Source organism: Muntiacus reevesi, chromosome 6 (genome assembly GCF_963930625.1).
Source record: "Muntiacus reevesi chromosome 6, mMunRee1.1, whole genome shotgun sequence".
NCBI lineage: Eukaryota > Metazoa > Chordata > Mammalia > Artiodactyla > Cervidae > Muntiacus > Muntiacus reevesi.
The window spans coordinates 87817364-87844935 of record NC_089254.1 but is presented as its reverse complement, the minus strand read 5'-3'; the positions used below and the strand labels follow the sequence as shown (position 1 = coordinate 87844935).

The following is a 27572-nucleotide window of genomic DNA, read 5'->3' as shown; positions in this document are numbered from 1 at the left end:
GAACCCAGGTTCTTAGACAGGGCAGGAGATGGGAGCCAGCAGTTCCCTGCAAGCCTGAATGGTGGAGGCTAAGGAGATGGGGACACGGGGAACATATGGGTGGGGTGGGGTTGCTGGCACAGTATGTCCTGCCCAAAGATGAGGGTAGTGGCCACTGGTAGTCTGCCCCCTCGGCTGGCCCAGGCCTGCCATCACTCCATGAGGCAGAACTCTGTCTCTTGCGGTCGCATGTTGGGTAACACATACAGAGCCACAGCTGCAAGAGCCAAGAACACCACAGGCTTCCACATCCCAAACATGTTCTGTGGGGACCAAAGACAGATGGTGAGTGCCCAGTCTTCTGAATCCTTCCCTAAGCCAGAGAATGCCCTGCTTACTGCTGCTGAGAGATACCTCAGCAACATCATCATGGTCCAGTCTCTCTTACCTCCTGGGTGACCGCTGCAGACAGTGAGGGCTTAGCCTCGGCACCACTAGGGATCTGGAACAACACTATGTGGATCCCCTGAGTGAGCTGCCTCCACTCACGTCCCATGGGGTGGAAAGAAAACCAGCCCCTGTGTGTAGGAGGCAAGCTCAGGAGCAGATTTTAGAGCATCCAAATGGTTGCCATAAAGGATTAGATGCCATGGCAGGAAAAAAGAGGGTAAATTTGGCTCCTTGGGAGAAGCAGCAGCATCATTAGCTTGATGGAGGAAAAGTGAACTCAGAGTCAAGAGGGAGGATGATAAGACTTGGGGGAGGAGAAGTGAAGAAAGTGCACCATGAAGTACAGGCCAATGTGAGGTTCTTACGCAGCCCAGACTGTGAAGGACAGATGTCCTTGAAGGATGAATTCAAGGAAGCTGGTCACTGGTCCTGGGATACAAACACCAGGGTCATTACAACACCTCCAGTCACCAGGCTTGGTGACTGGCTTCCTGAGCATGTGCTGGAGTTGCTGAGGCTTCCAGACTCTGCAGACCACAGCAAATCCTGCTGATTCTTGGGACTGAAGGAAAAGCATCATTCAGGAAACGTGACATCTTGGACAAGAAAATACATATACTTGGGAAATTGTTCTTATTTTATATTCTTTTTTTTTTAAACTTAGATGACAATTTGGATTTTGAGTCATAAGTATAAAGGCATAAGGCATAAAGTAAGAGAAGAATGGCTTTAGGTAAGGACAAAGAATAACTCACTATGCTAAGGATGCATTTGCTCAGAGAAAAATGGGTCTAAAAAGATTTTTTTTCTGGTAAGTACTGCCTTATTTTATTGTGGCATTATTGTTACACCTTTTAGGTGTACCATCTTCACATTTATTTTCTGTTTGTCCTATTGTTTTCTGTTCTGTTGTTTCTCCTTTCTTGCCTTCCTTGGGTTAATTTAAAAGTAATTACTGAATATTATCTTTTGGCCTTTTGGCCATACCTCTGTATTCTAAAAAGAGGATTTTTAAGCCAAGTATAAAGATCAAAGAAAATCTCCTAAATTTGTAGAAACAGGTTCTGAGAAGAATAGAACACATGAAATAAAGAAAAGCAAAACCATATTGGAGGTGCAAATACAGAGTAATTCATGTGAGAAGATAACTAAAAAGGGAGCTAGAAAAACATTTACTAAGATGCTTACAACCTAACATGCACTGCAAAAAATATCAGTCTGGGACTTCCCTGGTGGTGCAGTGGTTAAGAATCTGCCCTGCAGTGCAGGGGACATGGGTTCAGTACCTGGTCGGGGAACTAAGATCTCACATGCCACAGAGCAACTGAGCCTGTTGAGACACAACTAAGACCCGATGCAGCAAATAAATAAATTAAAAAAAGAAAAATATTAGCCTGATGTTCTTAAAGGAGGAAAGTGCTGAACCCATAGATACGAACTCGTGGCCTTTTACACCAGGCAGAGCCAAGACTTTAGACTGGCTGAGGCGACAGTGGGTGTGGATGTCCCTAAGGAGTGAGTCATGTCAGGCTTTCCTTTCAGACTGCATTACTGAATTGACTGATCAAGGAAATCGTGTTTGGGGGACTTAATCAAGGTGTTTGACAAGATCTTCCATGCTGTCCTTGGAAAGAATATCAGAATTCAAGAGCAGGCTGCTGTCAGCATGAGCACTCGTGTGTGACCAGTGAGTCTGAGCCTGCAGAGGGCCTCCAGAGACTTGCTCTCACCTGTAACTCAGGTGAAGACAAGATGGTGGCTGGTCACCCCTGAGCATGAGGGAGTGAACGTGAATATTTTGAAACCACAGGGCCAAGAGAAAAAAACAAACAAAAACAATCTATAGGTGAGAACAGCGGACAATGGACTAGACCTCACAGAGCTGAATGGAAAATTCTGCCTTGGATCCAAAAAATCAACTGCAGGCAGAGGACAGGGAAAGAATGCTCAGCATATGCAATGTGAAAAGGGGTTTTATAAACAATACATGAAATAAATTAGCAATGTGGTATTAGTTAGCAAGAGAGCCAATGAGATCTGAGGCTGCACTAAGAGGCTGCTGAATGGTGTCTTCCTAATTACTTGGAAGTAACCAAGGAAAACTGCTCAAAATGAGGAGAGATAGAGTGAAACAGGATGAAAATTCTTTTTCTTTTCTTTTTTTGGTCACACAGCATGGCATGTGGGGTCTTAGTTCCTCAACCAGGGGCTAAACCCACACCCTACCTACAGTAGAAGCACAGAATCTTAACTACGAGACCACAGTGAAGTCCAAGAGATTAGAATTTTATCTGATGCTAATACTAAGACCTTAGAATCTGATTCACAATTTACTGGCTGTATTACATATCCTCTCTAGGCCTTAGTTTTACCATGTATACAATGACGATAGCTACCTTGTTGGGTTGTTCCGAGAATTAAATGAGTTGATACTTATAAGGTGATTAGAATAGTGCTTGGCATATAGTATGCATTATGTAAGAAGAGTATGTGCTCATTATTATTTTTGTGGTGTTCTATCATTTATAAAATATTTTCATATACATGAACTCATCTGTTCCTCATATGAGGAAGCCACAGGACTTATCATCTTTTGCTTACATTTGAAGAGACTAATGTTCAGATTATCCATTTTGCCCACTGGGACTAAGCCGTAAGAGACAGACTCACCCAACGTCCCTGCCACACTTGTTACTCGACTCTGAAGCCTCAGTTCCTGGATGGGGGGCAGCATACTAGGGTGCAGCCAGGCTCTGGGCTAACAGGTTCCTCCCAGAGGACCCTTACCTAGGAGTTCCTTCGGCTCCCCTGGACCAGGCCTGGCTGGGTGTGAGTTGGTGAAAGGTTATGACTGAGTGCTTTGAGTGAGTCCCAGCCCACAGGGAGGGACTCAGAAATCCAGGAGTGTAGAGGGAGAGAGTCCTCACACCAAAGGAGTTAAAGACCGTCCGAGAGGAGTAACTGGAATTGTCTAACAGAAGGGAGGAGACGGGTTGAAGAGAAAATAAAAGGTGAGGAGGAAAACAGGAAGGAGAGAAAAGGAAACAGAGATAAATGCTACAACAAACGGTCCAGCAGTCACTCTGAACCTGCGTGTGCTCTGAGTCAACTGCACTCCGTTTACAGGGATGTTAGGAGAGGGTGAGCAACGGAGGTGGCAGGCGGAGCATGAGAAAGCAGCCAAAACGGGCCAAGGGAGAATAGTTTACGGGTTCTGGAAGGGTTCTACTTTGGGCCGTTCTACATTCTACTGCCTGAATTTGGTGTCCTGTTAACAGATCAGATTACGTGGATCAGTACCCAGAATATATCAGTTTGGTTCCCTGAGAACAAGGCATCTCTGGTGAATGGAAACTTTTCAGCAATACCACATCCTCTTCAGAAAGCCTCGCTTGGGAAGCCAATTACAACAGAATCTGACCCCCCAAAAGAGATGTGGCTTTCTTTTTCTGATTTTTTTTGGAGACCAGATTCCCAAACCAGAGAACATCTCAGTAGGAAGTATATAATATGGTGGAGTTTGATGCCAAGGCTGACAGACAACTTAGACTGCCCTCATACAAATGACCCTGGGGCTTACAGCTCTGCAGACCTCCTCTCTCACTCAAGGGGGGAGGCGGTAATTAATAGTTATAGTGAGAACTTAGCTCTAGGGCTAAACAAAGACAAAGAGCAGCCAGGTGAGCCCTGCAGTCAGACATCTCTCATCGAAAGTAGTTGAAGGGGCTCTGAAAGTAGCCACAGGGCTGCAATCATCCAGATTTTTCCAAGCCAGAGGACAGAAACTCAAACTGTGTCAATGGTGAGCATTCCAACTCCCCACACATTAGGAAGCCATGCTCCGAGATGTTATGGGCTCTGCAGTAGCCCAACGGGAAGCCAGGACTAACACTCAGTCGTTACTGTCACCTGTTGTAAAATGACAAAAGCAAACAGCAAGCCGCTGAGAGAAAGGGTGAAGAGGAGAGGCCAGGGCAACCTGCAACCCCCTCTATCCCTAGGAAGGAGAGGACGCAATACCAGTACCTGTGTTAGGACGACGTCTCGGCCCACCAGCACCAGAGCAAAGCCGATATGACCACCAGGCCTACGAGAGGCAGGGAGAAGATGGGGGGATCGGGGGCAGGGGATGACTGCAACATGTCAAATGAGGAAGAGGCATGAGGAGAGACCAGGAGACGAGAGATGGTATAAAAAGACAAACATACATGAATCCAACAGATAATGAAGATGATAAAACAAAGGGAAGAGAGAAAGAGATCAAAAGGTTAAACAACAGGTCAGCGAGAGCAGTGGTGTTTCTTTTCCACAACTCAGGCCTGGTTCTTCCCGTGGGTAGCCTGCAGAAGACGCAAAACTGAATGGGTTAAAAGCAGTAGCTTAGATCCAATTCGGGACCAGGTTTCTGGCTTGTCACATCTCACATGTATCTTGTCAAGCCAGGGTTATCTGCACCGAGACGTTTCTTGTGGATCAGTACCTCTGGGGAAGTGAAGCTCCAGGGAGTAAAGCTGGGCACTCCAGATGTGCAGGATGTCTGCTCCGCCTGGGTCACTCTAGGAAGGGCAGTCTTCTGCCAGGCCACCTGGCCCTTTGTTAGCCACGTGTTCTGGCTGCTTTCCACCAAGTCTGTGTTCTGGGCTCTGGTCCCTACCATCCTCTAGGAGTCTGATGCTGTCATTATGAGACAAAATGCACTAAAACAAGCTGACAATGAAGAAGGGCTAGTCGTGACTGCAACCATCTTCCAGAGAGAAACTGGATTTGCAGGCAGTAACACATATGCCAGTAGAGCTTCTTGTAAAAGAGGTAGGACCCACAGAGGCAAGGGGACATCTCCATAAGCAGACACAAGAAATGTACTAAATTTTGAAGTATAAAAATCCAGGCTGCTGTCTAGAAAGATGGCACATGAGGCAAGGAGATCTGTGAGGAGGTTCTGAACAGGCATGTGGTGGGATATAAAGACTTCAAAGAAATGGAACCCTGCAGGAGGGGCTGAGCTTACTCCTACTTCCCACATCCTAAGTCAAGGTCCTCTGCCACAAGATTGACAGAGAATTGTAACTGGGTCCTTAGCCAGTGTCACAGACTGAACTGATAGAAAATTCCAGAAAACCTTAAGAGTTGACTGGGACATCCCACAAGAGACTTACTTTCTTACCCTGTGTTCAAAGGGACAAAAAGAATCAGTACTATAAACTGAGGACTTCTTCAGATACTAATCAAACCCTTCAAAATCAGAGCCTCCACTTATCTTCAACCAGGGCAGAGAGTCAGTTAGTATGTTCCTGTATAGGTGTACCAGTTGTTAAAATATAGAAATTCTTTTGTACTGTTGGTACGTTACCCAGGACACTCCTCTCCAACCTCCCAAGATCTAGTAACTAGAGGGTTAGGGCTCTGGTTGGCCTCCCAAGATTGGCCAACGGCCCTGCTGTACAGATGGAATGTCCCAGCACTTCTGATGGGTTCCGCCCCCTTCCTCATGCCTGTAATACTATACAGAACCCAGGAGGCACACCAGCCTCTCCACACCCCTCACGGCAACAGAAGTCAGCCCTAGGGGTGCACCCCGGGAAAGCAGGGCTGGATGACTTGCCCCGGCTGACAGAAATGCCCATCAGTGTCCTCAGCGCAGTGCTACGAGAGGGTGAAGAACCCTCCTGAAGTAACAAGGGCTACCTCACAGATGAAAGGAGGTGGGACTCCAACCAGCACACTGCGGTTCCCAGAGAAGGTGGTCCCCACCTCCATTCCCACGACCCCAGTGTGGTGCCTCAGAGCTTGTTGGCCTCTGTTCCTGCCGAAGTCCATCCAGGGGCTGGACCACCCTCAAACACTGGGCACTTGCAACCAAGAGCCCATTTCCCACACAATCTAGCCTTCAGCTATGGTTACCTTTTTGCTCTCAGAAAGTGTGAGGGGGTTGCTTTCCTCTGAAGCTTCTTCATCATCCTCCTCCTCCTGGTCGTCTTCGTCCTTAGCCTCCTGGCTGGGGAACTCTTCGTCTTTCTCCTCCTCATCGTCTTTGAACTTAACCTCTTTAGGACCTGATGGCTCAGAAACCATTCCATCCTGGGACTCCTCCTTTGTTTCCTCCTTGGCTTCCTTCTTCTTTTCCTCTTCTGTTTCCTCTTTCTTCTCCTTTGTTAGACCATCCAAGGATGTGTGGCTGGCTTTATAGTACAGTACCACCTCCAGACTCTGTGGGCAGGGGGCAGGATCGGGGATGCTGCTATCACCTTCACGATGATGCTCAACTACCTCAGGAACACGTGCTTCCTGGTGTGTCATGGTGCATACACAGTACTGTGTCCCAGGACCCAACTGATGCCCCTGTGCACCAGGTGAGGGTAGCCACACCCAACTTCTCTGTGCCTGTACTACACCTACCTAGGGCTACAAGCCTACCTGGGACCACACCCCTACCTGGTACTACACCTATCCAGCCATTAGCCATTTCCAACAGTTCCCAGAGCTAAAGATCCTACACCTCAACTGCTGTTTCCTACCCTTGCATGGTGGCTCCTATTTTACCCAATCCTCTTCTGCCTATGTGTACACAGGGCTTTGAATAAATTCCTTTCTTTTCATATATTTGGTGCTTCTCTTGGGCATGTGACCCAGAAAAACAACCTCCCACCCCTCTGCAAATTGCACTGGACTACCTGAAACAGTCATCCAGCCTGGGGGCTAGAGCTCCAGATCTGAGTGGTCCGTACTCTACCCTCCCCTTGACCTCACAAGAAAAGGGAGGACCAAAGCACTACTAAGATGAATCTACTCTAGACGAGTTAAGAGACCGCAGAAGCTTCTCCACAGTGACCTCATCTGGTCACAATGGTGGTAAAGATGAATTTTCTTCCCAGGATCTCTGGTAACTTCCTAGTCGTCTGACTACTAAGGCTATTACTCACCTTCGTGGTCTCAAGGCCGCTCTCAGTACTCTCTAGGTTTTGCTTGGCCACCTTTTTATTTTTCACCCCATTGGCATTCTTGTTCTTGTTCTTGTTGCCGTTCTTGCTCCTGGTTTCCTTGGTAACAGAGGACTTCTTCTCTTTGAGCTGGCGGAGCTCTTCCTGGCAGCACTGTAGCTGCCCCTCCAGCTGCTCCTGCACGGCCAGGAGCCGCCCCTGCTCATCCATGCTGGCCTGGTACTGCAGCTGCAGCTCCCGCAGCTTGGCCTGCAGTTCTTTGATCTGTTGGTAGTGGAGAGCCCATTACCCGCGGCTGGGCCTACGTGATCAGTCTGGCCCCTGCCTGGGGGTCATGGCCTTAGAATCTCCCTGCTAAAGCCCGTGGGGAGGCAGATAATACAGAAAACATGAAAACCGTGGAAAATGAGCCTCAAAAGCAGTTTTACAAAGAGGTTCTCCCTAACTTGAGGCACCTGACTTATATCTAATGTGATAAAAAAAAAAAAGGATGACTTAAATTATGCTTTTACTATGAACTGGCGGGAGAATGACTGCTGGGTTAACTGAACCATGGGGCTTGATTACCTAGTGGTTTTTGATAGGAACTCCTACTTTGCTCAGGCTATTTCTCTAACAGGTCAATCATTACCATAGGAACTGTGTTGCATGCTTCTGAGACCGGACTGGGCTCCTGCACCTCGCCCTGGAAACAAAGGCAACTGCCAACCCTGCTCACTACTCACTGGCTTTTGTCCTTCCTGGCTTCTGGCAGCACAATGTGGCCTCTGAGGTAGGTACCAACACCAAGCAACTGAGGCCCATGTGTTTCCTGCTCTCTGAGCTTCTCCCATGCATACAGTGACCCCCACTGGACAGTGGACTACTCCTAGTCAGAGTCAATGCCCTCTATCCCATTCCTAGGGATGCAGAGCACTCTGCTTGGTATTATAAGAAATCCAGAAGAAGACCCGGCCCTGTCCTTGAGGGGCTTACAATCTAGTTAAAGAGACAAGGTGAAATACACACAAACTAGCTAAAGAAAATTGGCAGGGAAAAAAAAATGCAACTCTACATAAGTGCTCTAGGACAAAAGAGAGAACAAAATGGCAGAGGGGAAAAAAAAAAATCATTTCAAGGGGTCTTGATGATCAGTAAATTCCAGCACAGTGGGCGCCTGAGAAATGCCCGTCAGAGGCCCAGCAGACTGCCCTGCTGCCTGGGGTTCAGCCCCTGCTCCGTCCCTCCACCAGGAGGATGGCACCTGTACAGAGCTAGCAGTGAGCTCCCGTCTCACCCTCAGCCTCTCTGAAAGGACTCCAGCCTCCTTGGGCTCTGGGGACACCTACAAGAAGCCCTGCCTTGCTGAAAGTGGTTACCTCAGTCTTGTCCTTGTCGCTTGGGGAGGCGACGGGCTTCTCGAGGCCTTCCACACACTCCTTGAATTCCTTCTCGCAGGCGTCCAGCTCCTCCTTGAGCTCCTTCTGCTCATCCAGCAGCTTCTTCATCCGCTGCTGCAGCAACTCGTGCTCTTCCTGGCTGAGCTGGTACATGGCCTGCACACTCTGCAGCTTGATCAGCACCTTGGCAACCACGTCCTCAAGGTGCTGTGGAGGGCGAGGAGTGAGGAGGGCACCCTGAGGAGCCCCTGCCCTCCACCCGCTCTCTTTGCCGGGCCCTTTTTTCTCATGGGTACAAAACACTGGCCGAGAGGATCTGAAGCTGCCCAGGGGGAGAACACTGGATTTCTTCCCATGAAGAGCACATGACTGTGTTGATGAAAAGTCCAGAATCTTAGACTTCAGTCCAGACGGAACTGTATCTCCACAGGAGGTGGGGAGAGCACCTCATTCATTTCCTGACGGTCACCCAGCTCAGCTCTGAGCCCGCTGCCCACTTCACCTCTCGGGCCCTTCCCCATGGCCTCTCCTAGCGAGACAAGAACCATCGTCCCCTCTGACCGGACACCTGACTGCCTTTACCTCCACAACTGCAGGCTCAGCCAGCTCGTCGTCCATGCTGCTGCTGACGTAACTCTTGTGACAGGTGTTGGAGCTGCTGCTGCTGCCGTAGCTCCTCTTAAAGGTGTCGGAGATGCTGCTGCTGCTGAGGTAACTCCGCTGATAAGACTCGCTGGCACTGGTGTTGCTCTGGTAGCTCTTGAGGAGGCTCTCTTCGCTGGCCTGGCTGCTGCTGTAGCTCTTCTGGTAGCCCTCATCGTCATTGATGTCGCAGCTCTTATGGCAGTTCTCGTTGCTGGTGGTCGTGCTGGCATAACTCTTCCTGTAGGAGTCCAGGCTCATCTTGATTGAAGGGGACTGGTCTTGGAGCAGCTGCATTTCTTCTAGACAGAGCTGCAGGTCAGCCTGCAGCCTCTTCCGCTCCTCCAGAAGCCGCTCCTGCTCCTGCTGCAGCAGCTCCTGCTCGGTCTTACTGGCCTCGTACAGCTCCTGCAGGGCCTGCATCTGGGCGATGATCATCTTGGACTGGCGGGAGTGGGTGGGGAGACACCAGCGTTACTTCAGACGCTGTGGTCCTTCCAGCGGAACCCCTCCTGGTGAGGATGTCTGAGATCCCAGGTCAGGGAATGGCACACCTGGCCCTCCCACCTCACCGCAGCCCAGGACTTCCACTTAGCCTGCAGGTACCTGGCATGTTTCAATTTCTCACTCGCTGGAGAAAATCTCCTAGGGGAGACACTCCGCAATGTCTGGGCTCTCATTTCCCCTGGCTTCTATGCTCTGGTAATCCTCTCTCCCTGGAGCAGCACTGAGTGGGTCTCAAGGTCACTCAGCCTCCCTTCTCTCTTCTTCGTCAGGTGGACCCATTATCCTGACCTCTGGGGTTCAGTCCCCTCCTCTACTCCCAATTCTAAAATCAGCCCTGGCCATGAACATGAGTGTACGAAAAACTCCTTCCTTGGAAGATGCAGACTTCCAATCAGGGTCTCACTACGAGTCCCTGCACCTCCTGCCTCAGTTCCAAATCTGGTTTCTGGGCATGCTTCCTGGGCCCTCTGGGCCTGGCTCCTTGGCAGCTGATGCCCAGGATGAGAGCTGATCAGTTAAGGAAATATCTTCTATTTCCTGGTCTGGTTCCTGGTCTATGTTATCCAGGCTGAAATTGGATGCCCCTGGAACCCGATCAACCAAATCGCATGGTTTGGACTTCTGCTGCTCCCTGCATCTATCTGCCTGTCTAGGCTAATATCTGGACAAATCGATCTCACTTAAATGGAAACTGTCTTCCTGCTCTTCCTTGCCTACACTGAGGCCTCAGACTAAATGCATCTCCCAATCCTGAACACACTTGTTTAGAAAATTCCACCAGTATGACCTCAGAGGCCTGACCATTCACTGGTGCTTGAGAAACATGGATTCTCTAGTCTAACGCCTCTGACCTGGCTGTTACTACTGCAAAGTTTCAATCCAATGAAGACAGTGAGGTCAGTACCAAGAACCCCATATGCTGGGAATTCCTCTCTTGGAAACAAATGGCCCCAGATATGCCTCATGTAGAACACCAAAAGGTTACAGATTTGGATCACTGGAAAGCAAACTTCTCAATCATCAATCAGCTCACAAGGAAAAGACAACATGTTTAGAGTCAGTCCTAAAGAACCCAAACAAACACTAGGTTGATCTACTTCCAACTACATCTGGAAAATGAGGTATTAAAGAGATTGAGTTCAAAGTATCAGGAGATCACAGACTTTCTCGTCATCACAGTGTTTCAGCTGGGCATCCATCCGGAGCAGCTCGAGGTCAGACCTAAAGCTGTGACTAAGGAGTTCATGAGTGGGCTTTAGCTTCCTCTCTTCTCCTGGCCAACAGGCCTTCAGAACTCAGACCCTGCTATGGAGCCCCTTTCCCTAGCATGCTGCTGCCCCCAGAACTGTCTCCCTGCTTCTTGCTATGGTTACCTTGTTGTGACCACACTTTGAGGACTTAGGCCATTTGGGATCCTCGGGATTCTCCAACACTTCCCGGAAGCTGGACTCCTTGAAACGATGCAGCGCTCCTTGCAGTTCTAACTGTTCTTTTACTATGTTCTCTTGGTTCTGTATCAGTTTCTTCTGCTCCTCCTGCATGCCTTGGTAGAGCATCTGCACTTCACACAGGTCCTGTAACTTTGTGAGGAGCTCCTGACTCTGTGAGGTGGAGTGGAAGGAAGTGGGCGGCACTGTGATGGTTACACAGAAAGACCTCTGCCTCCTTCCCGCTGGGGACCCTTCCCTCAAAAGAGTTAGCTTTGCTCAGCCCCGCTGGGATAGGAGGGGAGTCTTTCTACACAGACCTGCAAGTGGAGGAGTAAAGACCTCCTGTGGGTGGATGTCTTTTGTTGTTTACAAAGTGATTTCAAGGACATTTTCTCCAGATGGACTAAATATCTAAAATGCTGGACAGATTCCAGAGTTGAGGATGTATTTCAAGATTTAAAGCCCTAATCAGCTATATTGAGCAGTTTTGTGTAAGGAGACTGGCGAGAAAGTGAAGAGTTAAGACAAAGTTCCGTTTGCACCCTTTCACTTCTCCTTAGGTTGCTCACATCCGGGAAGGGCCTCGCAGCTGACGGCTGCCCTGGCCGCCATTACCTTATGGAAGAGACCAGACTTGGGGAGTGGGAACGTGAGCCTGTGCAGCTCTTCTTGTAGCTGGCCCTGCTCCTCCTGCATCCTCCTCTGCTCCTCCAGGAGCTCGCACTGCTCCATCTGCAGCTGCGCCATCTCCTTTTGGCTGGCCTTGTAACTCTCCTGCAATTCTGTCAGTCTGAAGAGCAGCGCATCACACTGTGGACGGGGCAGGGCACACAGGGCGGTCAGCAGACCACGCCTGTGTTCTGTCCTGTGATTCACCAGGGTCTCCCGCCCTGTGGTCACCGTAGACTAATCACCCCAAGTCCCACTGTGCCCCCTAGAGGCCTAGATGCTGAACGGGAACCCCAGCAGGCGGCTCAGGACTGGTTTGGCTGTGCTGGAAATTTTGCCTACCAGTCCTCTCTGAGGGTGGTTTTCAAGGGAGTGTTGGCAATGCCCCTCCCTTTTTACCTCCTCCCTGCTTCTTTCCTCTGGTGAAGACCATTTTCCCACCGTGCTAGGAATTCTAGTTCTCCAGTTGTTTCTATAACTGATTATGTTCCTTACCAATAAGGATGTACTTTCACCCTAATTTCCCCCCATTTTTGTTTCCATCATCAGCTTTAAGAATCTTTAGAGAAGTATGAACTATTGTTGAGCTGGGTTTGAGAAGACTAAAGTATCCTGTGACTCCAAAAACCCAATCTTCTAATATCAGACTAGTCTCAATGCCCTTTTAGGACTAAAGAAAAGACTGGCTTTGTGTGCCAACATCCTTCTCCCTTCCCATGGTCCCCTCCCCTGGTAGAGGAAGTGATGAGCAGGATATGGACCTGGACCTCTCAATGGAGTTGGTGTGGCGGGAAGAGGGAAAGTGAGCCTGGGTGTAGAAAGGCAGGTGGACTACTAGGGCAGCCCAAAAAACATCTGCGGCTCTGTGTCTTGGGAAGGCCTTCCCCTGGGTACATAGCCTGCTTTGGCAGGAGTGACAGAGTATTCTAGCAGTATTTTGCATCATATCTCGACATTTTTCCATTTCCTATCAGTGATCAGGAGCTGAAAGTACTCAGTAAGGCTAACTAATAATGACTTGCATTTTACACACTACGGAGAAAAGGGAAAGTGAGGAAGGAAGGCCTTATTGATCACCAGGATTTTTCACTAAAACAAAGTGAGGTAAGAGTAGTATTCTGCTCAATTTAAAAAAGGTAAGATTTGAGTTGAGAATTTAACTACTCTGAAGTCATGGAATAAATCTGGGAAAAGCCTAGGTTCTTCTAATAACCAGTCAGCATTCAGGGCACCAACCATGCCTTCGGACAAGAGCACCTACAATCTGCCTCAGAAAATTGGACCTTCTTTTTCTAGTTCTAATAGTCATAGTTGTGTATATGGGCCTACATGTATGTTCTCCTCCACAAATGACAGGATATCACTATAGGTCAAATAAAAAGCATAAAGTCTACACTCATGGAATCATGTGTAAAATCTTCAGGTGTTCAGACTGGACCCAGATGTATTGATTCTACTAAGCTGTAGCTCAGGCTCAAAGTGAAGGTTAAGTCAAAGCTTTAATGTTAACAGCATGGATTCTGCCTCTGTTCCCTGCCTTTCCACACTCAGCTGTGACTGGACAGGAAGTCCATCAAGCCTCTCAGCTGCACGACTTCATCTCTTGCCCCTCGCCCTCCTCTCTCCAAGGCTCGGGAGACCTCACCTGTCTTAGTTACAATTACCTTATTAGCACACTTCCCCTTGTCCTCTAGGATGGACTGGGTGCTCCTGAGCTGCTGCAGCTCCTGCTGGCAGAGCAGGAAGTCCTGCTCCAGCTGGTCATACATGTGCTTCTGCCGGTCCACAGTTTCCTGGCTGCACTGGTACAGCCGCTTCGTCTCCTGCAGCTGGGCGTGGACCTCTGCACTCTGGGGTGGGGAGGCAGACCCCGCCATTATCCCCAGAGCCCCATGGCCGCACTCTCTCCTCTCAGGCAGGGGCTAAGGGGTCCTACCCTGTCCTTTCCAGGTCTAGGGGGGATTCCCTGAGATGGACCAACCCCTAACAGGCTCTCCACAGACACTGGGGGCTTCCTCTCTGGGGAGGCAGAGAAGGTAAAGGGCCTCCTTTCTACAACCCTTTCGGACTCAAAATCACAGGAAGTCGAGCATGTTGTGACCCTCTGAGGTCACCTTTCCACTGAGCACAGTCATAGTTGTGTATATGGACCTACATATATGTTATTCATGAATGACAGGATATCATTATGGTTCTAATAGTAAGGTATAAAGTCTCCTCACCAACAGCTTCTCCATAGAACTACCATCCCTCTCTCCTGTGGACCCAGCCTCTGACGGGAGGGTCTGCCAGGCTACCTTCTCCCTCGCCTAAAGCCGGTTTTACCTTCTCGCTGCTCTCCTGGTAGGTGGCCACAACACCCCTGAGGTGTTGCACCTCGGCCTCGTGGCAGCGCAGAGTGTCCCGCAGGTGCTGCTGCACGTCTAGCAGCTTGTCCTTCTCACAAGAGATGCTCTGGCACTGCAGCTGCAGCTTCTGTAGCTGGCACTGTAGCTCCTGCGGTGGAGGGGGCCTGGGGCAGTGCCTCTGCAGTCCTCCACCCACTCACTCTTCTGCTGGAGTCGCCCTCAGACACAGACAGTCTGAGAATCCACTGGTCCCTGCCCTGTGCTTACAGGCTGCCCTCTGGTCCAATGGGGGACTCGAGGGCAGCTGGAGTCCTGGACCTGTGGTGCCATACAGGTGGCAGCTGGAGCTATTTCAATGTTCTACTCTCCTCCCCACCCTGCCCAAACCTCTTGGCACCTAAGCAGCCCCTCAACTTGGGTCACTGTTACCTTCTCACTCTGGCTTTCTACTGTGCTTTTCATGATTTTGAGCTGCCGGAGCTCAGACTGAAGTTGTAGCTGCACCTTCAAGAGCTCACTCTGCTCATCCTGGCTAGCATCGTACTTCTGCTGCAGGGCACAGAGTCTGGTCTTCAGCTCCTCGTTCTGTGATGGGGAGGATGTGGGAAGAGTGGTTACTCTCAGAAATCAGCAGACCCCTCTCCACACCAGAGCAGTTCTTTTTGCTGAGTGGACATCTTGAGGAGCTCCCCCTGGGCATTATGGTTTAGTTTCTTCTCTGCAGCAGATGCTCCATCATGACTACCATTCTAGAATGCAATGCTGTGTGACTTCTCCACTTGCTCTCCAGTTGACTATACCCCTGGCTGGAGGCCAAGAGTCAGTAGAGCACAGGCTGCCTCTGCCTTCATCCTCCCTGGAAGCGGCAACTCCAGTCAGGCCCTTCTGCCCTCCCCTGGTGCCCAGCCCCATGCATGTTTACCTGGGTGACGCTGTGGGACGTCTGAAACCGAAGCACCTCATTCTGTGCACACTTGAGCTCCCTCTGCAGCCGCCTCTGCTCCTCCTCGCTGGTCCGGCGATGGTGATGCAGCTCTTGCAACTCACAAGTCAATTTCTTACACTGTGTGGGAAATGGAACAGGAAGCCTGAATTACTACAGGGACCGTATGCACTCCGGGAATGAACCTGGGCAGAGTACGGCAGTCCTTTTACTGGAATATTCCATGAAAGGCACGCAAGGGAGACCCCAGAGTCTGATCTCTTGCCGTAGCACCTGTCCCCCTTGTAGGCCTTGTGTCTGAGGAGATGCTGCTGCCACAGGCCAGGAGAAGGTAAGAGTGAGGCAGTGAAGGGGCTGGCCTTCCCCTACCTTGCTCTGCATGTCATGCATCTGTTCCTTGGCTCCCAGCAGCTGCTGTCGCAACAAATGCATTCCAGGATCGGGCTCCAGGAAATCCTCTTCTGAGGTCTGAGACTCTGCTGACTTCATGGTCCGTAGCGTTTCGGACTCCAGCCATCTTTCTGTTGCTCTTCGTGTTCTGTAATTCGGAAACCCAGAGCCACATTCAGGAGAGAGCTCTGCCCAGCACGACCTGCCAAGTATGCCTGGTCCCAATGCCTTCATTTAAGGCAAAAGACAGTTAAGGAGGCTTCTGTTGTGATTTACCTCTCAAACACACTTAGAGGATGACAGAAAAAGTCCCCAGTCCTCAAGCTGCAAAGGCATGTCTGGCTCTGGGAGACCCTAAGGGTCCTAGTCCAGTCAGGCTCCAGGCTGGGACTGGAGTCAAGCCAGCTCCAATTTGGAGGCAATGCATCCTTAGACTGGATCAAGTCTGGGAGGACAACAAAGGAATTGCTTCTCCTCTACTCCAGAGCAGAGTCAATCAGACCTAACTGCATAGAGTGGAAGAAAATGAAATTTCAGAACTCGCCCAGCTCTAGTCCTGAGACATCTGGTTGGATTCCCATACCTGCTTCTCAGCAGTATCCGAACCTTTCAAATACCATGGGAAGGACAAGCTCTCCCACAGTGGAGGGAGGCTGGGGAGCCTGACATCGGCCTTCGCCGGTTCTACTCAGGGAACAGCCCTGTCCTAAAGAACCCTGTGGGCCTGTGGGCTGTACCTCTCACTCTCCAGATCCGCAAGCTGCCCTGTGAGGCTGCTGTTGCTCTCCTGCAGGGCCCGGTACTCCTCGTTCAGGAAGTGGTATCGTTCCCGCAATTGCTGCAACTCTTCTGCAGAGGACAGGTGGAGAGGTGAGAACCCAGGGAGGAAGCACAGATGACCAGCCCCCAGTTTTCCAGCCTAGAAATCTGGCTGCAGAAAGCTGAAGAGTTTCTTTTTCTAGAGACAGATGAGATACCCCATGCAGAGGTTTAGATGACGGGCTGAAAGTTTCATGTTGCAATGGGTCTTTGTCCTCTTTCAGTGTGCTGCCCTTCTTTTCAACTTCCCAGAAGACTGGCCCTGGGTGTCCATCTTCAAAACCTCAACCAAGAGGGCTGGGGGAGAGGGGGGGGCGCGGAGGTGGCAGGGGTAAAAAACAAAACCAAGACAGCGTCTTCAGATTTTAGGAGCTTTTGAGGGTTTAATTAATTAACTGTGAGGAATTTTGGTTTATTGTGTTTAAAGTTCCCATTCAACTGTTTATGATTAGTGTCCTTACACTTTTAGTACAAAAAGCTAAGAGTGTGAACTGCCAGTCCTCAGCTTTCAAGACAACTCAGGCATCTTTGCACTTCTTGTTGTCCTTTTACTTCCTTTATCATTACACCCAATCCATCAGCCTGCCTGTGGTCAAGAATTTTTTCTAATGATCTTTTTCACCTGCCGACAAAAAAGCCCACCACAGTCGAAGCCACAAATCATACATCCGCAAGCATCAGCAGAGATCTGGTTAAAATGCCCCAGCACAGATCCTGAGTTCCAGACACCAACACTTTTTCATGATGTGAAAATAGAAACATACATATCTGCTTTGTTTTTTCATGATTAAGAATTAATTCTTTCAGAATACTAATTCTGCTGATGTTTAAAGAGCACTATCTTGCTCCAACTAGAGCCCAAGGCCTATCTTTCCTGCTGTAAGAGTCAACACCCTGACATTCACTTCTAGTGTTCCTTCTTTAGTCCAATCAAAAGTCTTTGGCATATTCCAGATTACCGTAGAAGGAAGGAAACTAATCTTTAATAAAAACTAACCATGTGCTAAGCATTAGATCGGATGATTCCAGCCTTGGAGTTAGTTGTGTGTGAGTGCTTTCGGCATACTAGGCATTTCATTTAATCCCCAAAACAGCCATATAAGGTTTTCTTTCTTTCTTCCTTTTTAAATAAACTTTTTTGTTGTTGTTGTTGTTGTTGCTTATCTTTATTCATTTTATTTTATTTTTTACCTTTTTTTTTTCATTAAATAAACTTTTAGTATTAGAATAGTTTTTGATTTACAGAAAAGTTGCAAAGATAGTGCAGAATTCCCTGGGAGTATTCTCACTTAGCTTGTCCTCTTGTTAACATCTTTCCATGGGTACATCTGTCATGAGTAAGGAATGAACACTGGTACATTACTGTTAACTAAACTCTATACTTTATTCAGATTTTTCTACGTTTTCCCTAAGGTCCTTTTCCTGTTCCAGAATCCCATCCAACTATAAAGTTTTATTAATCAATTTTCACAGCTATGGAAACCGTGAGATAATAACCAGGCTAAGTCTATCCTGCTAATTAGCAGAGCTGAGATTCTGAACAGCCCAAGCCTTCCCCACTGTGTTAGCCTCCTTCTCAGAGTATGTCAGTCCAAAGGCGCTTCTGAGAGGCCTGTTCCAGCTGGGGAAACTTGCAGTTCTTTTGATTCCTTGTTGACTGCCTCTGCTTGACCTGGCCTAGTACAGGGCCTCCCATTATACTCAGATCGTAAATCTAGCCCCAGAATAAAGGCAAAGTCTCTGATGTCATGAAGCCTAGCAACTCGCTGGGAGACTCTGAGCAGACTCTGAGCTTTTGTGTACCCCATGTATTACTGGAAATAACCTCTGTTCCTCTCCAGCTGCCTTGCGCTCTGGTTTGTCGCCCCCTAAAACTTCTACTTGGGGAGGGCTGTGTGCTATGCTGTGCTTAGCTGCTCAGTCGTGTCCGACTCTTGTGACCCTGTGGACTGCACTCCGCCAGGCTCCTCTGTCCAAGGGGCTTCTCCAGCAAGAATACTGGAGTGGGTTGCCATGCCCTCCACTCACATTCTTTACCATCTGAGCCACTACGGGAAGTAGGAAGGGCTTTAGCACAGGCAAATCAACAAAAATATGATGGCTCTGTGAGGAACAATTCTCAGGGGACATCTCCATGGTACTATCTTTTACACCACCATAGACTGGTTACATGACCTCAAGCTTTTCTCTCTTATAGTCTTGAATCCCATCTAGAAGTTTCCTCTACAGGCTCCCAATTCATGATCTAAGCCCAACTTCTTGAATCCTAGCTCCCTCTGCTTGATTTGACTCACAGACCAGGAGAAGGGCTTACTTTCTCATACCTTGCATCTCAGAGAAATCTGAGAGACTGAAACTATTGGAAGGGTCAGAGTTCTTCATATCTATTTCTGCACGGAGGGAGGTGATCTCCATCTCATATTCTCCTCGGATTCGGTCCATGTCCTCGAGTTCATTCTGCATCCGGCAGATGTCCTCCTGCAGGGAGGCTATGTCACTGTCGTGTTCGGTCGCGGAGTCCTCCGCTGCTTGCCGCAGAGTCTGGATCTCAGCCCGGGCTAAATGCAACTCCTGTTCTATTTCCTTAAGTTCACATTCTTTTTCACGCTCTAACAGGGAAATCTCCTCCCGCAGGGACCGCAGCTCACCTGCAAAGCCCAAAGATAATATTGAGATGATCAAGAGGATAACCAACCATATTCTAGAGGCACAAAGTTAAAAGGAAGGCTTATTTCTTATCTGGAAACTCCTGACAACCTCGTCTCTACCCCATTAGAGAAGTATAGCTTCACCTGATATGGAATAAAGGGAATACCTAAGAGAACAGAGTGAATCTAGGTAGTAAGGTGCAGTAGGAAAGCAGATCTTGAGGCTTGGCATCAAAAACAAATTAGGCCAAAAAAAAAAAAAAAAAAAACCCAAAAGACAAACAAACAAAAAAAACAAATTAGGCTACCCCAAACAAAAAGTATTAGGCACTTCTAAGAAATCACCTGACAGTTAAAGACCAGACCTAATTTTCAGCATTTTACTTATGCCCTGAGTCTTCCCAAAAAGTCTCTTACTAAAACAATACTTATAGACTATTCTCATCTATTCAGTCTGGGAGCTTAGAAATTACAGAGCCTCAGATTTTCCATGAACTGCTTGTGTAAGTACTGGTCCCAAAAGAATGTATATTTAGAGCTCACAGTTGAAATTCAAATGTAAGCTCATTGCAAGGTAATCAAACATGGGGAAATAAACTAGATGCCATTCAATAAGGGATTGTTTAAACTGAAGAAGATGAAATAGAATATTGGCTGCCATTTAAAAGAAAGTGGTAGATCTATAGAGAAAACATGAAAGGGTTTCCATAATATACTAACTACAAAGAAAACTGAGCTGTAAAATAGATGGTATTATCTCATTTTTGCAAAAATATTTATATGTATAATATATAACACAAATATACAAAGACATAGAAAAAGGTCTGGAAAGATATAAGTCCTCAACCATAAAACACAGTTGCTACTAAGGAATGATTTAGCATATGAGAGAGACTTTTACTTTCCACATCATATATATCACTGCTTTGTAACTTTTCACAACAAGCCTATATTTTGTAATACATTTTAATGTACAAAATAAACATGTCAGAGTTCTCAGTATCTGTGGAGCATCTCAGGGTTTCTGAACAGAGGTACCCAGGAGAAACTAAAAGTGGGGCAAGAGTAAAAGATATTGCCACCAATACAGAATCCAAAATTTGGGGGTCAGGATTAGGAAATTAGGATTGAGTTAGGAGGGTCAGGACCTTCCCACAAACTCTTTGCAAGGCACCCTCTCCCTAACCCTTGCCCCCAACTCCCTTCAGATTTCAACTTTCCCTAGCCTCTCCCCCCACCTTCTCAAAAAATTAAGCAAAGTCCTTCATTAAATGCTCTCATAACCCCTTGTACTTTTCAGTGTGTGTGTTATTAAAACGCTGGCCTCCCCTTCACTTGTAAGCTTCATGAAGACAGGAATCATGTCTGTTTTGCTCACCATTACAGCTCCAGGATCTGCCAGAGAGCCTAGCATAATGCACTCAATAAATACTTGCTGTATACATGCATAAATGAAGCAGGGGATACAAATAGTTCACAAACTTTTACTGAGGACCACGGGTGCAGAATTGTATGTTTGGGTATTAAAAAAAAAAAAAAACCACTAGAACAGAAAACGGAGGTTTGAGAAGAAAAACTTGGACATACTACAGACATAAATGCTGAGCCGATGGGGAGTCCGGAGGCAGGGGCTAAGGTCTCCAGCCCTACACTGCCAAGCTCACAGGTGCGGTTCCAGGCACACCTTTTGCCAGTCATCCCTTCTCTACAAGCATCCTAGCAGTCTCCTCTACTTAGACTAATAAACAAGTATTAGTTGATCACCTCTGTGCCAAGCCCAAACATCTCTGCTTAGATTCTCTGACTTCCTTCCTATTTGAAGGAAATATAGTCCTTGCTCTTTTTACTACTTAACGGTCTGCCTCTTGGAGCATATAGCCTAGTGGGGGAGACACACAAGTCACAGGCCATTAGGATAAAGCCCGGGTGGATTTTCTGTCGGAAACTTCCACTTCCCCACTCTGCCCCTGATGTTCAGGTTAAAGTATCCCTGAGGTTCTCCTCTATATCTTTAAAAAAAAAAAAAAAAAAAAAAAAAAAAGGACATTCTCAGATCCACTGAAGAATGGCGGAGGGTCCCTCTAAACCTTGAAAAGCTCTTAATTAGAAACACACAGGGGCAGAGGGGTGGAGCTTGCGGGCACCAGGGAGGACCTCAGCGGGAGGCTGGGCTGGGCGGCCCCTCACTGGGGTGGCCTCGCTAGGAGTTGAAAGGCCGGACCGGGGTTCTGAAGAGCCGGCGCCGGTTGACAGTCAGACTGGGACCTTCGGGGCGACGCCGAAGGCCCTGGAGCCGGGCGAGGGGCACAGAAAAATCAGTTCTCACTCACTGGTTATGGCCTCCATCTCACCGGCCCGCCCCCCACCAAGCGGTCTCTCTGGGGGGGGACTCCCGCCGCCGCGGGTCCCAGCCCCCGAGGGGCTGTGGCGGCCGGAACGGCCTCCCAACACCAGCTACCTCTGAGGCCGCGCGCGCCCCCTCTTGGCGGAAACGGGCAACGCGCGTGCGCAAAGATTCCTCCCCCGCGGGGTGGGGTCTGGGCGCCTTCCCCATACCTTCCCTCATAGCTCAGTGGGTAAAGAATCTGCCTGAAAGGTAGGAGACCAGGGTTCGATCCCCTGGCGAAGGAAATGGCAACCCACTGCAGAATTCTTGCCTGAAGAATCCCATGGACAGAGGCGCCTGGCAGGCTACAGCCCATGGGGTCGCAAAGGTAGGATACGACTTAGCGACTAAACCACCACCACCCAGACCTGCAGCCCTCCTCCCCATCCCGCCGCCCCACCCCTAGCCCAACCCTGCACTCAGGTGAGGTCTAATGCTCTAGCGAATCCTTTCTTTCATCATACCAACATGATCCAGTGTGACCCATCTCCCAAAAACGAAACACCAGGAGCTGTCCCTTGGCTTCCTTTCCGTTGTTTCTCTGCTTCTCTCCAAGACATGACTACTGGAATTATGCGTACTCACCTTTTCCATTTCACCTCCCCTTTCCTCTTCAAGTTGAGTACAGTCAGGCTTCTATATTCACTGAAACGTCTCAGAGCCCTCCATCTTGCCCAATCCAACGGCCATCTTACTTAGCAACTCTTGACAGCGCTGATCACTGTCTCTTTGAAGCACTTTTTGTTCTTGGCTTCCAGGTCACCAAATGCTTCAGTGGTTCCTCCTACTTCAGTCTCTGTTCATTTCTCCTTGCCTGTGAGACTTTTAACTTCCAGAGCATCCCTGGGACCAGACCCTTTTCTCTCCTTTTCCTGTATCTCTCCATGTGATTTCACAGTGATCTCCCATGGATTCAAATGTCATCTATATGCTAATGACTCCTAAATTTATATCTCCAGTCCTGGTTTCTCCCCTGGTTCTAGATTCATATATCCAGCAGCTTCCTTTAATATATTTACTTAGATGTCAATAGCCATTTCAAACTCAACATGTAGAAAACAGTCTTAAAGGGTTCTCCTAGCCCTAAAATTTGTTTCTTGTCAAGTTGTTCCCATCCATTCAGTTTCTCAAGGCAAAGTCATCTTTCATGCCTCTCTTATCCCCCAATCCAATTCAGCAAGTCCTGAGAGCTCTAAATTTCAAATTGTATTCTCAATCATCTCCATTTCTACTGCTCTAATCCAAGCAACCACCATTTCTTTGCTGGACTATTGCAATTATTTGGTGACCAGACTCAACTCTTTTGACTCTTCTGTTGTCATTCAATTTCCACAGAGTAGCCAAAGTATTCTTTTAAGAGTGTAAAGTGGATCATATCCCTCCAGCCCTGGCTAATACCCTCCCATGTTTTCCACTATACTTAGAATACAAGTCAAACCTCTCAGCTGGCTTATAAGGTCCTCTGTAATCTGAACTCTCCCACTTCCCAGAACTCTCTCTTAGCAAAATCCTCCACATGCACTTTGCTCCAACCACGATGGCCTTCATTCTGTCCCTCAAGCACATGAAGCTTATTCTTGCCTCTGAGCTTCTGCAGTTGCTAGTTCACCTACCCAGTGTGCACATCCCTCACATCTTCTTCATGATTCAGGTCTTAGCTCAAATGTCCCTTTCTCAGACATTTCTAATTACTCTATCAAAAATACACTTCCATCTTACCCCCGTCCATATCATGTTGTTATATTTTTTCCTAGCATTTATTTTCTTCCTGAACTGATGGTGTTTGTCTGTTTTCTGCCTCTCCCATCAGAATGTACTCTTCATTAGGACAGGGATCTGATCTATGTTGTCTATAGCTGGTCCTCCAAGTATGCAGGTACTCAATAAATGGTTGATAAAGCATATAAATCAGCCCTATTTTACAGCTAAGGAACTGAGTCTCATAAAGATAAAAATGACTTGCTCAAGATCACAAAGCTTGTTATGTGCCAGAGCTGAGCTCAAGAATCTAGGTGACCTGAGAACAATGTTCACACTCTTTCCCCAGAGCAACATGGCTCCTGCAGTTTTTCTCCCTCCCCGAATGGCAGTCCACTCCAGAATTCTTGCCTGGAAAATCCCATCAACAGAGGAACCTGGTGGGCTATAGTCCATGGGGTCGCAAAGAATTGGACACAACTGAGTGACTTACACTTTTACCTCCCCACCCACCTCAGCGCCTTTATTGTCTACTTTTTCTGTTTTATTTTCTCCTTTGCTTACGTCTTCTTTCCCTCCTCCTCTCCCACCTTGGCTTGCTCCTCTCCAGGCCTGCTTGCCAGCCTTCCTTATTTTTCCATTTATACTTCTCTTTTGGCTTGATCTCAGTTCTCCCTGGAGAGTCCCTGCAGTTTTCTAGGGCAACTCCCCAAAACCTTCCCAAAGCCCACAGATGTATCAAAACCTGCCTCTTTATTTCGTGGCACAGTGGACTGTAGGATGCCTGCTTTGCTGCTTCCCAGAGACGTGGGCGTTAGGGGAAAAAAAAGGGCTTTGGGGGCTACTAGCTCAGTCCTAGGTAGCAAGAGAAGCGTTCTCATCTGCTTCCCTTAAAAGGTGCACTGAGTCCCCTCCTGTCACTTCTCATTGGCTCACCATTCTTCCCATGATGCTCTTGGAGGGATGGGGGGAAAAGTAATATGGTTTGCAATTCAACTGTGACTACCTACCCCTGGCACTGACCAGGAGAACAAAGAAAAAGGGATGTAGGTGTGAAGGGGAGAGACTGAGGGGAGAAGAGGGAGTTAGCCTCAAGGAAAGGGGATGAAATGGGAGGGCAAAAAAAGGGAAGGAGGAGGGGGACAGAAGAGTCAGTTAGAGGTGCAGAAAAAAAAAAAAAAAGGAAATTAAGAGGGTAATGGAGAGATGAGGAGAAACAGGTAAGATCAATAGAAGAAACTGAGAACAAAGTACCAAGCTCGGCTCCATCGGTCTGCTGTGCCCCTGCTAAACCCTCGAGACACAGTACTCGGATGGCCGCCAGTCCGAGTGCAAGGATTTACCTTGGAGCTGCTGGATCTGCTTAGTGAACACCTCTGCTTGCTGAGCACTGGCCAGCCGCTCGTCCTCCAGGAGCCCTGCAGGGACGGGGAGCTGGTGTCAGGCTGGGGACCCAGTGCCTTTGGGCCCAAGACCTCCCGCCCCATGGCAGGCACTCACCCTGCAGCTCCAGCGAGTCATCCTCATGCTGCCCGGCCAGCTCCCGGGTCTCCTCCAGTTCTGCCACCAGCCGCAGCACCTGAGCCCTCAGCTCCTCCAGCTCCGTCTCCGTGAGGCTCAGGCCTCGGTGCTTGCCGACTGACAGGGAGCCCGCGTTGCCACCTTTCTGCCCTGGATCATCCTCTTCTTCCATCTCTTCTTCCTCCTCTTCCTCCTCCTCCTCTTCCTCCTCATAGAGAGCTGGGAGTAACACTTCCCCTAGGAGAGACCCCCCCAACATCCCGCCAGCGAGTAAGAGCCAACTTTCTTCCACAGCCCTTAGAGGGCCCTCTGCCTCACTGTCCTTAGAGGGCAGAGATGGTATGATAGTGCCACCTGGTGTCCCCCAAGGAGCCCCTGGGCAGCACCTGCATGCCTGAGGAGCCCTGAGGTGTGAGAGTGACGTTTGGAGGTATCCATTCCCCTCCCAGGCCCTTTCTGGACCAACATTGCCTCTGGGGCCTCCAAGGACTGCTTTCAGGTGGACTGAACAGCCAGGGACCGGCTTGCACAAGGATACCTGCTTCTTCCATCCTTGTCTCTGGGCACAAGTAGTCAAGAAAGGATTCAGACACTGGGTGTGTCTTTAAGCCAAACAAGGCAAGAATTACAGTTTGGGGGTTTGCACAAAGTTTACAAATGATCCAGGTGGCTTGTGAGAAACTAGCCTTTCCATGATAAGAAAGTATTGCCTGTCAGTAGGCAGAGAAAGAGAACAATTGAATGAAATGATCTAAAGGTTTTACTGGACAAACACTGGGGCTATTCCAAATATATTCCATCGAATAGCCTTTTTGAAATTTTCTACCAAGTCCACTTTTCTTTTCCTTGCTGAGTGTTCAGGGGTCTCCCTTCCTCCTCTGCTGACCACAAGGCAGTTTTTAGGGGGAAGTCATAGGTTGTACTTGTGTGTAAAAGAAACCCTGCCATTTTAATGAGTTAAGAAACTGGGGTGTGCTGGTCCCCAGTCTCTGGTTGGCAAGCACCCCCTCCTTTACTGCAATGCAGTTCCTCTAAATAGCAAAACCTTATCTGGATGGCAACTGTTTTGTTTTAAAATTCTGAATCTCTGGCCTGGTTTTGTCCAGTAACCACAGCCTAAGATTCATCTGGGACTCCTTGCATCATCTGTCTCCCCGGGGTCGGGGAGGGGGGCAAGATTGTCCACACTGGATGTGCACAGGGACCTGGGGACCCTTCACAGGAAGTCCTGGCAACAGGACCAGCATCCTTCTAGCATCCTCCTGGTGTTGGCAGCAACTGCCAAGTCGCATGGGTGTGGTAGGAACATGGGTGTTGGGAGGTTGGCCTTTTCAGCAGCCCCCTTCCCAGGCTCCCTCTTTCAGGCAGTAAGGTAGCCTAGAGAACCAAAGCCACCAGGCTTCCATTTGGAGTCAGTGGTGGTGGCACCAGAAAGATAGTTCACATGTTCACTTCCCTGTTTTTCAAAATAAGAGACAGCTTGAGATCTGGGTCGGGAGGCAGAGAGAACAAACCCCCTGCTGAAAGTCAGCTTCAAAGCTCTGTCCAAAGAGGCCTCTTTCTGTCTGGCAGCTCCCTCAGGACACACAACCTGGTTAGCTCATGATTAAAACCCCAAAAGGATGTACCTTGAACTTCCCTCAAAGCCTGAGCCCTGAAGAGGGCTAGGGGCTGCTGAGCTGAACTAGGGGGAAGGTGTGTGTCCTGGCTCAGAGTTCTGGGGGGTCAGAGGGAGGAAGGAAAATTGGGTGAGGGGGAAGGAGAGAAAGCTTTATGGGAAAACTCACCCTCCATAGCTTGCATCCCCCGCCGTTCCAACGACCCCCAGCGTTGGCCCTTCTTCCTCTCGCAACCCTCAGACACCTCGTAGGAGCCTAAAGTGGTCACGGTGGGTCCTGTGAGCAAGGAGAGAGGAGGGATTGTGGGGTGCCGGGGCGGCTGGGGTGAGGCAGGGAGGGGAAGGGACACACCTTCTAGCCCTTCGGAGCCCTGGGGGTTTTCATCCCGGTGGAAGTACTTGGCTCACTCTGCCAGGCGCTGCGATTCCGCTCCCCAAGCTGCCCCTCAAGCTGGGCCTCTGGGGACACCGCCCTGCCCTGCCCATCCTCCGCTGCAACCTCTGTTCCAGGCTCCTCTCCCTTGCACAGGCAGAAAGGGTGTGTGTCTCTCTAGCCCAGAGGGGACGGGGGGTGGGGGAAGATGGGCAAGGATGGCAGAGGGTGGGAGCCAGTAAAGAGGCTGAAACGGTGAGGTGGTGCGCCTAAAGGGAAGGTGGGGAGGGGGAACGGCGATGGCTGGCGGGGGTCGTGTGGACCGGAGCCCCTCCCCTCCCCTCCCCTCCGCTCCATCTCTCCCTAGACTTCGTCCACCCCACCCGCGCCCCGCGCTCAGAAGCTTTAGAGGTGCGAGTGGGTGCAGCATCTATAGAGCTCCTAGGGCTGTAAGCAGTCTGAGGCTGGAGAGTCGAGACTGAGAGGGCTCAGGGCAGGGACTGTCAAGGAGGATGCGGCCGGTGTGGGGAAGACCCAGCCGGAAAATATGGAGACCGGGCCCGGGTCGGGGGCGGGATGGAGGGAGGAGGAAGACTTCGGACGTCAAGGTGGGGAGTAGCGGAGGCGGGGGGAGAGGCCGTGGGGGTCTGGAGGGAGGAGAGATGGAGAAGAGGAAAGAGCGGCAGTGGAGAGGTGAGGGAGGGGCGCTCTGACCTGGGCCCGGGCAGCTCCAGCCCGAGGCGCCCGCACCAGCCCCGGCGCCCGCCTCCATGGCCGCTCTCGCCGCCGCCGCTGCCGCCCGGAGCAGACGCCGCCGCCGCCGCTGCGAGGCCG

At 49.3% G+C, this 27572-nt stretch overlaps 1 protein-coding gene across 1 annotated transcript; it reads right to left on the bottom strand.

Moving 5' to 3' along the window:
- CCDC136 (coiled-coil domain containing 136) lies at positions 1 to 27510 on the bottom strand. The gene is made up of 18 exons (XM_065939026.1): positions 27453 to 27510; positions 26535 to 26642; positions 24727 to 24984; positions 24570 to 24644; positions 18819 to 19142; positions 16413 to 16524; positions 15655 to 15823; positions 15265 to 15405; positions 14772 to 14927; positions 14320 to 14490; positions 13659 to 13844; positions 11941 to 12135; positions 11269 to 11496; positions 9329 to 9832; positions 8726 to 8953; positions 7350 to 7631; positions 6331 to 6636; positions 1 to 302 (listed from the first exon to the last, which is right to left on the bottom strand). Exons 1-18 carry the CDS (start codon positions 27508 to 27510, stop codon positions 192 to 194), a joined length of 3612 nt encoding a protein of 1203 aa, XP_065795098.1. The 3' UTR covers positions 1 to 191.
- Between the last annotated feature and the right edge of the window lie 62 nt (positions 27511 to 27572).

Coding starts and splice junctions, on each gene's coding strand:
- CCDC136 (XM_065939026.1), bottom strand. CDS start 27,510: ATGGAGGCGGGCGCCGGGGCTGGTGCGGGCGCCTCGGGCTGGAGCTGC. Junction 19,143..24,569: donor GCAGATCCAGCAGCTCCAAG/GTAAATCCTTGC, acceptor TGGGCTTTGCAG/GTGAGCTGCGGTCCCTGCGG. Junction 7,632..8,725: donor GCGACAAGGACAAGACTGAG/GTAACCACTTTC, acceptor CACTACCAACAG/ATCAAAGAACTGCAGGCCAA.